This window comes from Lacerta agilis, chromosome 11 (assembly GCF_009819535.1).
Source record: "Lacerta agilis isolate rLacAgi1 chromosome 11, rLacAgi1.pri, whole genome shotgun sequence".
NCBI classification, from domain to species: domain Eukaryota; kingdom Metazoa; phylum Chordata; class Lepidosauria; order Squamata; family Lacertidae; genus Lacerta; species Lacerta agilis.
Window position 1 is genome coordinate 26363558 of NC_046322.1, and position 17616 is coordinate 26381173.

The 17616-nt window shown below is 40.4% G+C and overlaps 1 protein-coding gene across 1 annotated transcript; it reads left to right on the plus strand.

Moving 5' to 3' along the window:
- The first annotated feature begins 1029 nt into the window (after positions 1-1029).
- On the plus strand, positions 1030-17433 carry SLC30A5 (solute carrier family 30 member 5). The gene is made up of 16 exons (XM_033163669.1): positions 1030-1294; positions 3182-3304; positions 3828-3894; positions 5892-5977; positions 6743-6830; positions 7580-7667; positions 8092-8168; positions 9175-9345; positions 9464-9752; positions 10562-10770; positions 11649-11806; positions 12611-12740; positions 13346-13571; positions 13850-14076; positions 14822-14950; positions 16551-17433. Exons 1-16 carry the CDS (start codon positions 1218-1220, stop codon positions 16719-16721), a joined length of 2316 nt encoding a protein of 771 aa, XP_033019560.1. The 5' UTR covers positions 1030-1217; the 3' UTR covers positions 16722-17433.
- The last annotated feature ends 183 nt before the right edge of the window (positions 17434-17616 follow it).

Genomic DNA, 17616 nt, shown 5'->3' on the forward strand with positions numbered 1-17616 from the left:
GCCCTTCAGATGTTGCTGGAGTGCAGCTCCCTTTCCCCCCATCAGCCGTGCTGGCTGGGGCTGATGGGAGTTTGGAGTCCAACCCTCTCCAATCCCTGCACAAAGGGGGCAAAGCTATTTAGTTCACTTCAAAGATACAAACCTAAAGTTACAGCGTATGCTTTAAACGCTCACAGAAAACAGTGACAGTCTGGAGGCGCCAAAAGTGATGGGGAAATGCACCAAAAAGTGTGTGTGGGGGGGGATAATGGGTTAATAGGAAGGTGTGTAACCACCGCACAAGGCAAACCAGGATGAAATCGGGATAAATGTCTGTTGTCACATCACCTCTCCACCGACAAGTCAGAATGAATGCTCAGTATATCCTGGGAATCACCTAAGCTTGCTTTGTGCAAGCGAATCTGGGTGCTCAATAAATCAGGATGAATGCTCAATAAATGCAATCTGGAGAAGCCCCAGGGGGCAGTTGTGTCCCGTGCGAACATTTGTTTGAGAATGAAGCCCGACTGAACATGGAGAAGGGCAACAGCTCATGGACAGGCTTTGCATGAAGAAGATCCCAGCAGGTGGATCTGGTACCCCTGCTGCAAAGGGAAAGGCCGCAGATTCTAGAAAGCTACATCTGCCAGCCAGAGAAGATAAAATACTGGGCTAGACCGACAAAGAGCCTGGCCAGCATAACGCGGACTTCTGTAAAACTCGGTGCAAGTGGCGCGCTTACTTCCGAGTACAGGTATGGGGGAACTACCAATCCCATCATGCCTGGCCGTGCTTGCTGGGGCTGATGGGAATTGTAGTTCAGCAACTATATCCGGCGGCCAAAGCTTCGACATACCTGTGCTAGAAAACCAGGCCGCTTGGAGAAACACTGCCGACTTTCGGCCGATAGGCGGCGCTGCACCGCACTCTTTAGCTAGGCGAATCCATTTAGCCAGCGGGAGGGGAAGAGGAGCGTAATTGTTAAAGGCATCGCCCGTTTCCTCCTCCACCCCCCCCCCCGTCCTGCGCTCTCCCAATCTCCCGGATCAGCAGTTCCGGCGTCAAGTGAGGACGTGGCTCTGCCATTTCCCAGCCTCTTCCTGTTCCGCTGCGGGCCCAGGCCTGCCCGCGGGCCTTGCCTGTTGGCGGAGCCGGCCCTCAGCCCGCGGAGGATGAGGCAGCCCCGCGCGGGGAGCGAAGGCGGCGGCGGCTGAGGAGGCCCGGCCCGAGAGCCGGCGATGGAGGAGAAATGCGGCGGCGGCGAGGTCCTGCCCGGAGGCGGGCGGCTGGGGCCCGTGGACGTTCCCAGCGCCCGGTAACGGCCTGCGCCGGGGATGGAGCGGGAAGAGGGGCTCCCGCCTGAGGCAGGGCCTGTGGGCCGGGCGGGGCGTGTGGGGCTTCTTGCTGCAGATTTGCCTCCTCCCCCCCCCCCGGCGCCCCAAAACACACCCCGACAGGCGGGTTAGGGGACGCGGAGGGAGACGGCCAAGGGGGCGCCTCCAGGTCGAGAGGAGCCTCCTGCTTGACATCCTGGGCAGCCGCTGCCAGTCAGCGCGGACCATACTGAGCTGAGATGGGCCGATGGTCTGGCTCTCGGTATAAGGCAGCTCGGCCTGCTCTGCAGGGAAGGCTGGCGTGGGCTCAGAAGGAGGCGGGCATTGTCTTGAGCTACGCCCGGCCATCCAGGCTAAGTTTAGGGATGCCAGGTTGAAGGAGCACAGGACTTCCTGTACTGTTGAATAAGTGCTCAAGGGCTCCTATTGTAATCAGAAAGAGAACAGTCACTTTGACCCGCTTAAACAATGAAGGATCTTGTGCTCTCTTGGAAGACTTGCCAGCTTCTTAGGGCACAGGCTTTGGTGGGTTGGAGTCCATGCCATCCGATGTAGTGCCTAATGGTAAATTGAGTCCTGGAGGTTTCTGCCCAAAGAAACCTGTTGTGTCACGAGACTTGGTGTTCTTGCTGAAAGAAATGAACAAAGCTGCCCTTCTTTGGGGTTTAAAACTTAGATAGTTATATGGAATTGGGGAAACTCTGGAGATTTGGTTAGATTTTCGCTCCTGTGTCCAATATTTTGACATGTCAAGCTGCATCTCCCAGATTGCCTCTATGATAAAGATATAGGAGCCACACACATGTCTCTTCTTTGCATCTGGCTGGCCTAGTGACAGCTCCAAACCCAGAATGTGATCCTATATTTAAGCCTTGTGTTTAATAGGGAAAATCCCACATTGGACAGCTTCTGAGATTTTGTGTAGTTTTCCATTCTGCGTAGCTAGTTCTCCATTCTGTGCAACTCCCAGGAGCCATTTAACACATTGTCAAACTCCTGCACAGAAGTAACATGATTTCTGCAGGTAGATTGCAATATATAAATTTCCTGCTGGTGTGCATATGGCACACAGCAGTATGTTCACAATTAATTGCATGTAGGTAGGATAGTCATGTGTGATGTTGCAAGTGGGGATTGTGTAGGAGTTTGGTAGCTTGTGAAGCAGCATGAAAGGTTTAGAAACTCTGGATCTAGCTTCCATATATAGGTTTCATCTGTTTAATTCAGTTGCACAGGTGGCTGTTGAATAGCTAGGCTCACTTGTTTGCAAAGGTTATCTTTTAGTAGACCAACCATGTTAAGTAAGCAGTATTTTGAGTTGCATAGAAGTATGCCTCCTCTTGTTCCATTCACACATTCCCAGACCCAGAGTTCAAGTTCTATGGCACATGCAATGGCTGGCGGGCTGGTTGCAATGCCTCCTATCCCAGAAGTCATCTTGTTCTTTTAAACGTTGAAGCACAGAAATCCATAGCAATACTGCATTTTGTACTCCAGGCATATCACTGCATACATTTTGACACATCAACACTACAGCATTTGATAAACATGTTGAGCTGAAATTTGCCCCAGGTGAACATAATCTATTTATTTCAAAGTATTCCAATATAAGGATGCTTTGAAGAGTAAACAGACAAAATACAGGCCCCATAGTGTTTTGTTTTTGTTCAACCTTTTGTTTAGGCACAATTAGATGGTTATCTGCCAGGGGCAGGTAAACATTATGATCAAGAATAAGTTGTGTTTAGTTTACTGACATGGTACTCTAAATTTTTGCTATTTAGAATAATATAAATTGAATATATTTAAATTTTCATATATGAATGCCTGCCAATATCTCATAGAACCCCCCCCTTTTTTCTCCCCAGCCTGACTAAATATATTGTGTTACTGTGCTTAACTAAGTTTTTGAAGGCTTTAGGATTGTTTGAATCTTATGACCTCCTGAAAGTAGTTCACCTTGTACAGTTTATCTTCATAGTGAAGCTTGGGTAAGTTGACTTTTGATTACAGCAACTTCTATTGAGATTAATTTTATATCTTTATTAATTTTATAACTTGTTTTTTTTACTAATCATAGATTTACTGTTGAGAATGTATTATTATTATTATTATTATTAATTCAATTTATATACCATATTTATTCAATTTATATACCACCCTATACCTGGAGGTATGTAGGTTCAAATGTGATGCCTCGTCGTCACCAAAGCAAATCCGTCTTGTCCTCATTTATTTTCACAGCTAAATAGTTGGTGTTACTCTGCACCAATGTTTTCACTAAACATAATTGGTACCAAACCACTGTTTAGAACCATGGTCAGAAGCATGTTTGCAAGCTGGTTTAGACCAACTAGTGGCTAAGAGTTCATCTTCTGTTTTGTAGGATTAAGATTCCAAATGTACTGATACTTAAATAAGTATTTTAAAACACATAGCCAGTGTTGGTTTGAACACTTGCCTTTTATAAACTGTAATTTTACTTGATCTAATGGAAATCCCAATTTTTCATAGGTCGGCATTTTTTATGATTTTATTTCAAAAACCATTTTCATCTGGAAAACCTGTCACCAGACATCAGGTGAGTATAACAGATGTGGTTTACCGGTATATGTGTAGCTTGTTCTTTTAAAATGTAAACTTTAAGAACTAAAACTACTTTTCTCCTCATGGGAAACCTCTTGTTGCCTTGGGGCCACTGCCACATAGAAATGAATTAAAGTTGTACAAGAGCATGAGTGTTTATTTCAGTGGGGTTTGCATAGTAGTTCCTCAGTGGATTTGTTCCCTTTTGAAAGTTGCAACCTATGGGTAAACTTTGTACTTTTATCAGCTTAGGTTCAATCGTATTGGCCATTATCATTTCTTGGTATGGTGGAGTAGTTCTGCTTATTAAGGTACATTTTGCCAATTTGAATAAATTTCAGCAGTTCTGCAGTGGACTCGTGTCCTTTGTCACTACAGTGGAACCTCAGTTGTATTCCGTTCCGGAAGACCATTCGACTTCCGAAACGTTCAACAACCGAGGTTCAGTTGCCGGTCAGCAAATTCATTTTTAAAAAAGGAGAAACACACCTCGGAAGGCATTAGACTCTGAGGCGCGTTCAAAAACGGAAACATTCACTTCCGATTTGTTAGTGTTCAGGTTCTGAATTGTTCGGCTTCTGAAGCTTTCAACAACCGAAGTTCAACTGTATCAGATTTAAAAGGCTCTCAGGCTGTCTGCCCATCTGTCAAATTTGGCCTGTGACTATCCTAATAAAATGTAGCCCACAGAGCAAAAAAGGTTCCCTACCCTTGATACAGTACACGGAATTGAATTATTTGTTACTTTATTTTGTGGGGAATGGAAATACTTGTGCTATGTCAAAAAACTGCTGCTTCCCTGTGGCTGTATTAAATCAATCAAACTCTTCAAGAGATTTGTCATTACGGTTTTTATCTGGACAATGCTCTTGGGAAGCTAAGAAAATATAGTATCTGGGGTGTGTGTGTGTGTGTGTGTATCTGAACAGTATTTTAAAATTAAAGAATTACGAAGATTGTCAGTTTAAAGTGAATTTGGAGACTAGTTCCCTGCATTTGGAATACTTAAAGTGCCTGTGGTTTGAATAATTATATGGACATTAGGTTATATGTGGAAATTTGAAGATCTAGATACCATAGAAGAAAGGGAATCAATTTGTCAAATCTTATTTCAGTAGCTAATGGTACCCTATCTACCATGTTAGAGGCTGAAGTTGATATTGTCTTCATGAGTGCTGGGTTGCATAAAGCCCTACTTCTCTGTTCCGTTAAAGACTCCAAATAATAGCTCTCCAAACAAGTGGCTTTTAGGACAAATTGACATACATGTTTAGGTTAGACAATGTGAGGATTTCCCCATGGAAACCTTAGTTGAAGCTGCTAAAAAAAAAACTATGGATCTGCTCTACTCTGTGTTGAAAGCTTCCCACTGAACTGGTTGTCATGGATTGACTAGGAATTTCTGAATGAACTAGAAGGAAGACAGTGCTTGATTCTTCCCCTGCCAGCTCACTGCATTGCTATGCTGGATCTGAAGAGCAGCACTTTACCTCCTCCTTCACCACCTGCATAGAAGCTAAGCAGCCTGCTTGGGAAGGAATGAAGCATTCAGCTGCTCCTCTGACATACCACAGTCCATTTCTGCTAATTGCACAGGAGATGAGTTTCCTCTCACATGCCCACCATCGAGGAGATTGGCAACTGAATGGACAGCCTGCTTTCTTTCTTTGCTAGGCATGCAGCAGGTGAATAAGCTCACCCAGCATAGAAATACGGTGTGGTGATGGCTGAGGGAAAGAGCCACCAGTCCACTGAGTTTCTGTGCTGGACATTCATGGGATGAAGCCGTTTCTTGTGCACCCAGCAAAAAAATCAAGTGGGTTGGCAGATCAGGTGAGAAGTAGTCATTTCTAGCCTGCAGAATAGAGTTATGGTAATGATGCTTAGGTTGTTAATTCAACTTCATTTGAATTGTATATCCCAAAATCAGCAGTTGAAATGTTAACTGGTAATGGTTATTTTTAATGATTGAGATTATGTTTTCTCTTACAGTGGATCAAAATAATTAAACATGCCATCGTTGGCTGTGTAATTTCCCTCTTGTGGTTTTTTGGCCTCACCCTATGTGGACCTTTAAGGTAAATATGTTGTTGTCATGGTACTTACTGTAGATATCTAAAATGACAACTTGTTTATTCACATAAAAAGGGGTACAGAACTGGATCAGGCTAGCAGCCCAGATCCTTACTTTTCCACCCCCTGCAGATCACCCCACCTGTCACTTGACATTCTGACATCAGGTATCCCATTTTCACCTCTATGGATTGAAATTAAGTTCTGCGGGCACAAGCCCTGACAATTGGGCCCCAACAGTCAGCTGACTGTCCTAGCTTCAAAGCACCTCTTCCCAAATGTAGAAATAATAGAAATTTCAGAATAATTAGGTTTTCATGGAGACCACAATGATGTTCTTGAGACTGGCCTTGTATGATGGTGGTTTGTATGATGTTTGGAAAGCCTATATTCAGATATTGTTGTAACTGTTTGGTTAGTAGGAATCCAAGAAGTCATTCAGATGATTTTAGCAATAAGAAACCACACAAAGCTCACATAGCTTCACAGTGACTCTTCCTCTTTTTTGTGATGACACTTAATCATCACAGTAGATAGGTGTGTAGCATTACTGAAATACTGGTGGTAACGATTTCTTGATACTCAGAAGTACAGCAGAATTAAAATAAAAATAAAAATATTATCTCTAGGTCTGCACTGAAAATTTGAATTGTAGCTAAAGCATCTATTTAATTGCTTGTTCAGACTAAGTTTTAATCCAATTCATGCATGTTAAAATTATTTCTATTTACTGTTTGTCATAAATGAGATTTGTATCTCTTGTTTTGCAGAACTCTGCTGCTTTTTGAGCACAGTGATATTGTTGTCATTTCACTGCTCAGCGTACTGTTCACAAGTTCAGGAGGAGGACCAGCAAAGGTTAGCCATTTATTTTGTGAAAATATCCCACATGTTTTGGAATATAAAAGAAGTGACCATAACATTTGTCTAAAATTCATAAGAATATCTAAAAGGTAAAGGTAAAGGGACCCCTGACCATTAGGTCCAGTCGTGTCCAACTCTGGGGTTGCGGCACTCATCTTGCATTACTGGCCAAGGGAGCTGGCGTACAGCTTCTGGATTCATGTGCCAGCATGACTAAGCCGCTTCTGGTGAACCAGAGCAGTGCATGGAAACGCCTTCCCACTGGAGCGGTATCTATTTATCTACTTGCACTTTGACATGCTTTCGAACTGCTAGATGGGCAGGAGCTGGGACCAAGCAACGGGAGCTCACCCTGTCACGGGGATTCGAACCGCCGACCTTCTGATCAGCAAGCCCTAGGCTCAGTGGTTTAAGCCACAGCACCACCTGTGTCCTAATTGTAATTTTGTAATTTTAAAATACTCCTTCATGGAGTGTATACAGTCTTGGTGGAAAAACATTTTAAGACTATAATTAAGATTTATTATACCAGGAATTATTCTAATGAAGGTCAAAGGAATTCAAAGCACAGTATATTGTATAGATAACCTACATCAAGGCAGATTTAATTCCCCTGTTCCCTGCCTGCCCCCCCCCCCAAATCCAGAGGTATATAGAATTAAATTTTATTGGAAGTTCTTGGCATATCTCTGTTTTCCTGCTTTTCTGATCAGCTTTTCTATTGTTATTTTTTTGTTTTTTAGACAAGAGGTGTGGCCTTTTTCATTATTGCTGTGATCTGTCTTTTGCTTTTTGATAATGATGACCTCATGGCTAAAATTGCAGAACATCGTATCCTTTCTGACTGTGTGTAAGGGATAAAATTATGTTCCAACTGCCCGATTTAATTTAGATACTGATTACTGCTAGTGAAAAAATATTTTCTGGCATAATTTAGTGACTGTACTGCAAAATAACAGTTTTCTCTTTTGTGTAGTTTAAATTCCTGTGTATTGTTTCTAATTCTTAAGGGAGTATTTTCAAGAGAAGTGTCTTTTGTGAAAAGTGTACCATTCAATTTAGCCTCTTAACGTCACATGAATTTTTAACCTCCTATGCCTCCCTTCCTATAATTATTAAGCTTTGTTTAATTTATTCAATGATTTATTCACAAAGATGGGAGTGCTTTTTATACTTGTCTGCTCATATTTGATTATGACTGAAAGGTAGGGGTAGGACTCCATTGCAGAATTTTCCTGATCTTTACTTGCTTTAGCTGAAGGACACCATGACAGTGCTCTGACACACTTACTTTATACAATCATCGCTTTCTTAGGAGTTGCCGATCATAAGGTAAATGCTGCTCATATGATGGACTATTGGAAAAGTGCACAAAGTACATAATGTTAGAAACATGAAAGGGTTGCTCATGGCAATAGTGCAGTTCTTAAATGTCTTCCGGTTCTGTTGCATTGCTTTGTTGATTCGTTTCAGCAGCAGTTTTCAGATATGTGCAACAGGTGTGCATATTTTATTTGTCCCTTAAAAGGTCATTTCAGTAATGGCATTGTAATCTTACTTGAGAACAATAACCATTTAAAAATAAGTAACGATTAAAATACACCATCAAATTTGCAGTACGATAACATAACATACTGGTGTGATTTTAGCAGCTGCTAATGCTCAGCACTTCATAAGCTGTCTGTTCTTCATCCTCAATCTTTTTCCTTGCGCAGTTTATTTCAGTCAAAATTCTGTCCATTGATTAAAGGTTTTGGAGTTCCTAGAACCTTAGCATGCAGATATAAAGACATTTTGTAAATTCCATTCCACTATTAAAATACTTATTGGGATCTAACAATGGAGTCCATCTTGCAAATTAAAATTGGTGCCCTAGAGACAAAAAAATAAATAGGAACGAGTTGCTGAATTTTGTTACTTTTAAACTTTTGCAGAAAAATCTTACTAACGTAGAGAAAAGGAAACACATTTAAGAAATAGGTCCTGTTATTGACACACATTTTTACTTTAGCTGTCTCCAGTTTGCAGTAATTAACTATGTGTGTTTATCATAATAGACTAGAATTTTTATTTAGGAAATATAAGCATGGCTGCCATTGCAACAGTATAAACAGTATAAACATTAATTTTATCAATTATGTTCCAATATTGGAAGCTGCAAGTAATGTATGTGCCTGTTGAGAGACTAAGAATCCCCCATGCATAGAATTTCTGTGAACCAAATAAGGTGGCAGGGGGGAAAAGTAGTGTTTTCTGGGCCTTTCACAAATAATATTTAAGATAGATTTACAATATTTGATTCTTAAGTATACTGATAATACTCTCGCTTCCTTTGCAGGGTGGAGTAATTTTGCTAGTGTTAGCATTATGCTGTAAAGTTGGTTTTCACACAGCTTCCCGAAAGCTCTCAGTAGATATTGGTGGAGCTAAACGTCTTCAAGCACTGTCTCATCTTGTTTCTGTCCTCCTTTTGAGTCCCTGGGTGATTGTTTTATCTCTGACAACAGAGGTAAGTAGCATAACCGCTAACAAATGGCTTTCTGGAAACTAAATTTATAACCACAACTACTGTGAATGCAAACTTGTTTTTGCCGCTGGTATTGAATGTTTGCATCTTTTTATTGCAGAGTAAAGTAGAATCCTGGTCTTCTCTCATCATGCCCTTCATCACAATTATCTTTTTTGTTGTGGTTTTGGATTTCTACGTAGAATCTGTGTGTTCCATCAAGATAGAAGTCTCAAAGTGTGCTCGTTATGGATCCTTTCTCATTTTCATTAGTGCTCTACTTCTTGGCAACTTTTGGACACATCCAATAACGGACCAGCTTCGAGCTATCAACAGACCAACACATCAGGAAACCACAGAGCATGTTATTTCTGGAGGAGTGGTAGTCAGTACCATTTTCTTCATTTTGTGTACGTATTAGTAACTTCAGAAGAATGGAAGAATAGAAAGAAATTCAGCATGCCTTGTTATCACAGAATGTGTGGTCTTAGCTGTCATTTGCATTATCATCTTAGGGGACAACTTATTTGATCCCTCACAATTTTAGTGATACATTGGGAAATTGTTCATCTGTTTCTTCTATATAGTTTGTATGTAGACAGTTCTAAATTGATCATTGGTTTTTGCACTTGTACAAGTGTTTTAAAATTGGACTAGGTTTATGGGTTGTCACTTCTCTCTTACTTAACTGCTTGTGGAAACATTGACCAGCTTCTAGCCTTTCCATGAAAGCTTACTAATCTCTGGCTTTACTTCTAGAGTTAGCTTTTTCTCTGCATTCCCTGAGCCCACCCCCTTTGGAAATTGCAGCTTTGGTGAATATGACCACAGGACTGAGGCTGCATCAAACCCAGGTTAGGGGTCAGTTCATTTGGCCTTCACACCTGGGACTTTTCTCCTCCCACAAACAGGGTGAATGAGCAATAGTTTTGCAAAAATCTTTGCATTAAACACGCAAAGTATCCATGGACCTTGAATTCTCTTGCCACATTCTGAGTTATTAGCAGGTGCATAAAATGTTCCAGTTGTTGTTTGTAGCTAAAATGCTTATGGGTTGTATACAATGAAGTTATACTCAGGGGTAAGTCCTATTGAAATCAATGAACCGAAGATAGCCATATTCATTCCAATAGGTCTTCCTTGAGTTGGACTAACATTGGGTACAACCCTGTGTTACAGGACTGTTACAAAACGTAAACAACATATGCTTTCTCTTCAGCTGCCAATATTCTCTCCTCCCCAACACGAAAAGGACAGAAAGGCACTCTTATAGGTTATTCTCCTGAGGGAATACCATTGTACAATTTTATGGGGGATGCTTTGCAACACAGCTCTCAGTCCTTACCTCGATTTATTAAAGAATCACTGAAACAAATTCTTGAGGAGTCTGACTCAAGGCAGATTTTCTATTTTCTGTGCCTAAATCTGGTAAGTATTTTTTAAAATCCCTTTGAGAAAATTATTTCTGGTTTTGGTGAGGTGGGGGTAAACTTAGGTTTTAAGATCAGATATGCAATGTCTAATATAGAATGAAATGGAAGGTGATGGACTCTCCTTCATTGGAGGTTTTTAAGCAGAGATTGTGTGGCCAACTGGCATAGATACTTTTAGTTGATATTCCTTAATTTCAAGGGGGAGTGGGGGAGTGCCTGATTTCTGCATGCTTCCTTCTGCTGGCATCTTGACCCTGCCCTGGCTGTTCTCCAAGCCATTGCTTTGTCACTAGCCCTATTAAGGCATCTTTGTTCCCTTCCTAAACTTTTAATTTGTTGCATACACTATTACTTTCAGTAACAAAAGAAACTTCAGTAGATCATTAACTGGAACAATAGCTCAGTTGGTTAGACCATCATGCTGATAACACCAAGGTCGTAGGTTTGACACACACACACCCAGGGTGGGACAACTGCATATTCCTGCATTGCAGGGGGCTGGACTAGAACTAGATGATTCTCAGGGTCTCTTCCAGCACTACAGTTCTACGATTCTACTATTTTCAAAGTTCATTTCTAAGTTATTCCAAAAAGTTGATAACATTCTTTAAGAAAAGGTAAAAGAAAATAAAGCATTTTCCCATGTCCTCATTTTAACAGAAGCAGACATTTTAAGACTGCAGTTTTCTACCTCATATTGTTACGCTGAGTAGTGTGTGGAAGTTTTGATTTCCTCATTATATGTGAGCCCCCTCTCCTCAAGAGTGCAGTTGCAAAAAGGGGAGTTTCAAAATATGCCAGTCACATGCTTCTTCAGTGAGTAATTTTATGTTTCATTTTCACAATGAAACCTGTTATTCACTTTTGTTCTAGGCTTTTACTTTTGTGGAATTATTTTATGGTGTGTGGACCAACAGCCTAGGTTTAATCTCAGATGGATTTCACATGCTTTTTGACTGTTCAGCATTAGTTATGGGTCTGTTTGCAGCACTGATGACTAGATGGAAAGCAACTCGCATATTCTCATATGGGTATGTATGTTGAACTAATTATAAAGAACTGTTAATACTAGCAGAAATAGCTCGAGATGGAGGAGGACTGTAGCTCAGTGACAAAGCAAGTGATTTTTTATGTAAAAGGTCCCAGGTTCAGTCAGTGACTTGCCCAGGTAGGGTCTGGAAAGGTGGTTGTCTTGAAACCCTAGAAAAATGTTGCAGGTCAGTGTAGACAATTCTGAGCTAGGTGGCTCAATGGACTGGCTTGGTATAAGGCAACTTCCAATATTAATGAAGGTTTGTGGGGGATTATGTTGGGAAAATGAGCTTTGCATGTTAATCTACCCCAGCCAAATATTAGAGTATAATCAAACACTTCTCAAGAACAAGGCAGTTATTTGGCTACTGTGGAATTGATTTTATATACCTTTGTATTTATTTATTTTTCATTCCAAAGTTTTGAGGGGGAAATGTCAAATGGAAAAACATAAAAACTTCCCATTTAATGATCCCATTTATCCCAGAAAATCAGAGCTGCTTAGTATTACTTCCTGAAGATTCTTGTCTCTATTTCTCATACATATCTTTCTGAAAAACAAAAAATGTTACTCATTAGCAGTTTGTGTAATAGAGTAAGCCTGGAAGTCAAGCAAAGTCATATACATCAGGCTAATTGACTTCATTGGTTGAATAATCACGGGTTTTCTGGCAAAATAGTTCAGGGTTTTGCATAATTCAGAACACCACAATTACTAGACTACTGTGGAATTGTTTTTATATGTCTTTTATTCTTTTTTTCCATTCCAAATGATTTTTTATTCCTCACTTTCTTATTTCCAGGTTTGGCCGTGTAGAAATTCTCTCTGGGTTTATTAATGGCCTTTTTCTCATGGTAATAGCTTTCTTTGTTTTCATCGAGTCTGTGGCCAGGCTGGTTGATCCTCCAGACATTGATACCAATATGCTGACTGTGAGTTTATAACCTTATTTTCTGTTAATACTTGATTTATTGCTCTTAAACATTCTAATCTGTATGGTAGAAACAAAAAAGTTTTAATCCCTCAAACATTGCCCTGGTGCAGCTTATCCTTAATAATCATAACTCTTTTCCTCCAGGGCAAAGGCTATAGCCACTGTTTAGGAGGAGGATGCTCTCATCTTCACTTCTCCTCCTAAAGTACAAATAGATTAATTACATCCTTGTTTTCTGAAAAAAGTCTTAATATTGTACATGCTTGCAACTGTTCAGTTACATGGAGCGAGCACAGATGTAATGCTTCTGAACAGGGCCACATAATTCCACCCTCTTACTCCTATTTATCTCTCCCCTCTCTCCCCCCCCCATATCCCATCTCTTCCCCTAAGCCAGGGTAGAGAACCTGTGGTCCTCCAGATGTTGTTGTATTGTAACTCCCATCATCTGTGACCATTGGCAATGCTGGCTGGAGCTGATGGGAATTTGAATCCAGCATCTGGAAGGCCACCCCTGCTTTATACTGTATGTGTGTTCCCCCCCCCCCGACACAGTTAAAAGGAGTAACCAGTTTAAAGATTCTCTGTCTCTCCCTCATGCAGCCTGTCTCTGTTGGAGGATTGATAGTAAACCTTGTTGGTATCTGTGCCTTTAGCCACGCCCACTCCCATGGGCCTTCTCGGGGAGGATGCCATGCACACGACCACAGCCATTCTCACCATGGACACGGCCATAGCCACAGCCATTCCCATAGTGACCATGGGCACAATCATAATCACGGACACTCGCATGGGGCACTGGGAGGTGGCATGAATGCCAACATGAGAGGTAAGCGGGGGGCAGTAAAGTGGTCGGGGTTGTTTGTTTGTTTTTGGCAAATTTATTGGGGGAGGGGGACAGTACTAAAAGGAAAGTTGCAATAAGGTTGTTTGGTTTTTAAAGATTTCATAACAGAATGCTCGATTTAAAGGATCCAGTACGATGATAGGAGTACTTTGGCATATCAAGCCATGTTGTGCTTTTCCAGTGCATGCTCACTGTTAATGTCTGTTTAACTGCTGAATTATGTATTAATGATCTGGGAAAATTTTGTCTGTTTGTTTCAGGGGTATTTCTGCATATCTTGGCAGACACCCTTGGCAGCGTTGGCGTGATCATATCAACAATACTCATTCAGCAGTTTGGCTGGTTGATAGCCGATCCCCTTTGCTCCCTCTTTATTGCTACGTTGATTTTTCTCAGTGTGATCCCACTGATAAAAGATGCCTGTCAGGTACTCTTGTTGAGGCTGCCAATAGAGCATGAGAAAGATCTGCACATGGCTTTGGAAAAGGTTAGAATTTACTGCCTCTTGGGGTTTTTTCCTTCACATTTGCTCATGTGTCATGAAATTTAGAACATCTGCAGGATGTTTTAAGTACTCCTCATTGTCAACCACATAACATCCTCCCCCCCCCCCCAGCAGTACAGTTTATTCTACCATTTATGTCAGAAGTTGCTACTCAGACTAAGAATCTTCTCTCTATATAATTTTTTTAAATTAATTTTCACAAATACAAAATCATTGCATTAAAGGAAAAAACAAAGCAAAGCAAAAACATTTAAAACATCTATATAAACAAATCAATTTTAAATCCACATTCTGGGATTACTTGAATCCCCCGACTTCCCTCCACTCCCTCCCCTGGTTCCTTTGTATTATTTTCATTTATGCATGTCTATAAAATCTTTATCTCTAACTACCTCCAAGTTTACGCATTGTATATAACATTACAAGTGTTGTTTTTTTTAAAATCTTGCTAATGTAGTAACTTGCAGGCTAAGAATCTTCTAGGGCGTTCAGATGCACTGAGGAGAATAGTGTGCAATTTAAAGAGTATAGAATTTAAAGCATTACACTATTTTTGAAATAAAGCTTGCATTCACAAATATGTGCTGATACATTAATACAATGATTCTTTATTATATAACTCTGTGATTTAGAGAAAACCAGGTACTGAGAGAGTGGTAACACTGAACAGTCAAAAAAATACTGTTACAAGTTCTGCATACATATAGAAATGTATTTATTTTTACAGATCCAGAAAATTGATGGTGTCATATCCTATAGGGATCCGCATTTTTGGTGTCATTCTGCTAATGTTGTGGCAGGCACTATACATGTGCAAGTAATGTCAGAAGTGATGGAGCAGAGAATTATACAACAGGTAACTTTGTGTGTTTGCGCTTCGCCCACCAAGGCCTACAGGACTAGTTCATGCTACCAAATTTCTCCACACAGATGTGTATGTGGGCACCCGGCAGCGTAAACTAGATGGTATATTATGAGCTGACAGCCACCTCTGTAATAGTGACGGCTGAATACTGCTGAATACTGCTCATGTAGAGCTCTGTAGAGCTTTCTGCTCTTACACTTTCTGTGAGATCCCATATTACTTCAGCTGGGCAGGTGTTTTGGCAAACGGGGGCTTCATTTCTTCACCATCTCTGCAGCATATTCCAGCAGCAAAAGTGTGAAGTGGTGCTTTTCCACCCGCTCCTGGTTGTTCATTAATTTAAACAGTTTATATACCCCTTAACACTAGTTTTTACATTGTTTGCAGTAAGGTTAAAGAGATAAAAATCAGTTAAAATTTACCATAAAATCAGAAAAGCTTCCTTAATATGCCTGCTGATTTTTTTTTAAAAAGAGCATATTCACCAAGTGCCTGAACATCCAACGGGGTGGAGGCAGGGTGCTCTCTGACCTCAGCTGGGAGTTCTGCACAATACTGAATGCATGGCTCCTGGTGGATGCATACCATGTGTCTAAGCAATGGGGGACCATTAACAATGACTTCCCTGAGGACCTCAGTGATTGGGCTGGTGTGCCAACTACAGCCATTTTTGGACAGGGCTTGCTTGGCCATGGAGATTCTTGCATTCATGACTCCAAGACATAGCGCAATGTGCACTGTGTGAGGCTAACCTTGGTCTGGAAGCGCCAGCTAGTGCAAAATGCTGCAGCTAACTCTTGGTGGAAACAACTTACTGCATCCTTGTCTTTACCAGACTGTATTAGTCTCTGGGGCGGACACCTTTTTAGAAGCATCGCAGCACATGTATATTTTTAATGGCCTGGGATTTCAAGAAATTGTGGGGGAATTTAAAAGAAACTTCAGTTTTTGTTCTGTATTCTTCAGAAGAAGTTGCAGTAAGAGCACATTGAGCCTCCAAGACAGACAAACTATAAATAGACCTGTGTCTGGGATGTAATAGTGTGTTCTAGTCCTCATCCCTGCGTCTTCTATGCTTATCATTCAATAACTGCAAAAGATACTTTCCATCACAGTTTGTAGACCTGGTCCCACACCATACACTCTCCGCTACCCATTTTTTCTCTTTTGCTGTGTTTGGAAAGAAGGTAGTCATTTGAGCTCAATAGGACTCTTGTGCAGTGTTTTTCAACCACTGTTCCGCGGCACACTAGTGTGCCGCGAGATGTTGCCTGGTGTGCCGTGGGAAAAATTGAAAAATTACTTTATATATAGTCAATATAGGCACAGAGTTAAATTTTTTTAACATTTTCTAATGGTGGTGTGCCTCGTGATTTTTTTCATGAAACAAGTGTGCCTTTGCCCAAAAAAGGTTGAAAAACACTGCTCTTGTGGAATCTTATTGGTTCATGCAACTCTTTGCAGAGGATAAGATTATGGTGTAAATCTCAAAAGTGATACCACTTCTACTTTGTGCAGCAAGATTGTCTTGCTTAGAGCTCCAAAGAAACATTTGCTAAAGATGTAATGCTTGTATTTTTATTCTGTTCAGGTTTCAGCAATTCTTAAGGATGCTGGAGTTAATAATTTAACTGTCCAAGTGGAAAAAGAAGCCTATTTTCAGCATATGTCTGGCCTCAGTACAGGATTTCAAGATGTCCTTGCAATGACAAAACAAATGGAATCCATGAAATACTACAGAGATGGCACTTACATCATGTAACCGGATGCTGAATCTGTAGGGTTCACTGTATTTCATCAGGTGAATTTGCACATAAATGTATAGAAACAAATGCCGTATATATTTGGATTTTTAGAAAATGTTACATACCTTTAAAAATAAGATCAAGAGATTTAAGAAGAGGTGGGATAAGTAGAACATATGCTGTATATGTGGAAATACTGGCAATGTAAAAATACTGTTATTTGGTGTCTATTAAAGAAATTTTGCTATGTGAGTGTGGATGAGCACAACTATATTGCACATTTCCCACCAAAAGGAATATCAAGCATTTCTCTACCATCTCAAGCCTAAAGAAAATAATTTAAGGTAGCAACAGAAATAGCCAGACTCCAAAAAAATGGCATCTTCAGAGTTATTTTGCTGCTGTATGTGTATCTACACATTTTTTAAATGAGTTTTTCAAAGTTCATTAGATACAAATGAATATGTACAATTTTATATTCCAGTTCTGTATATAATCCTATTTTCTAAGCATAGCTTTGTTAAATAAGGAAGAATAGATTCTACCAATTTAAAAATGTCACTGAGCTGAGCTAATTTTTTAAAGAAGAAAAGTTATTTTAACAATTAGTCAGGAGTAAAAAATACATTCTTTGTTCTTGCACGCCTATGTTTCTGTTCAGTGGGAAAGTTGAATAACTAATTGGAAATTTGAACCACTATGTAAAATAAACATTTTATAATTTTTATATATTTCTAGTGACATATTATTGATTACACCTTAAAACTTGACTTATAGGATAGAAAGATGTCCCAGTGATTGGACAATTTAGTTCTGTACTACACTGCTATGAGTTTCTTCTTAACTGGTCTAGTCTGTAGTTAATGATTTATTGTAAACATGGAGATTGTTCCTGCTTTGTGTCTCCTCTAG

Coding starts and splice junctions, on each gene's coding strand:
- SLC30A5 (XM_033163669.1), top strand. CDS start 1,218: ATGGAGGAGAAATGCGGCGGCGGCGAGGTCCTGCCCGGAGGCGGGCGG. Junction 9,346..9,463: donor TTTTATCTCTGACAACAGAG/GTAAGTAGCATA, acceptor TTTTTATTGCAG/AGTAAAGTAGAATCCTGGTC. Junction 12,741..13,345: donor TTGATACCAATATGCTGACT/GTGAGTTTATAA, acceptor TCCCTCATGCAG/CCTGTCTCTGTTGGAGGATT.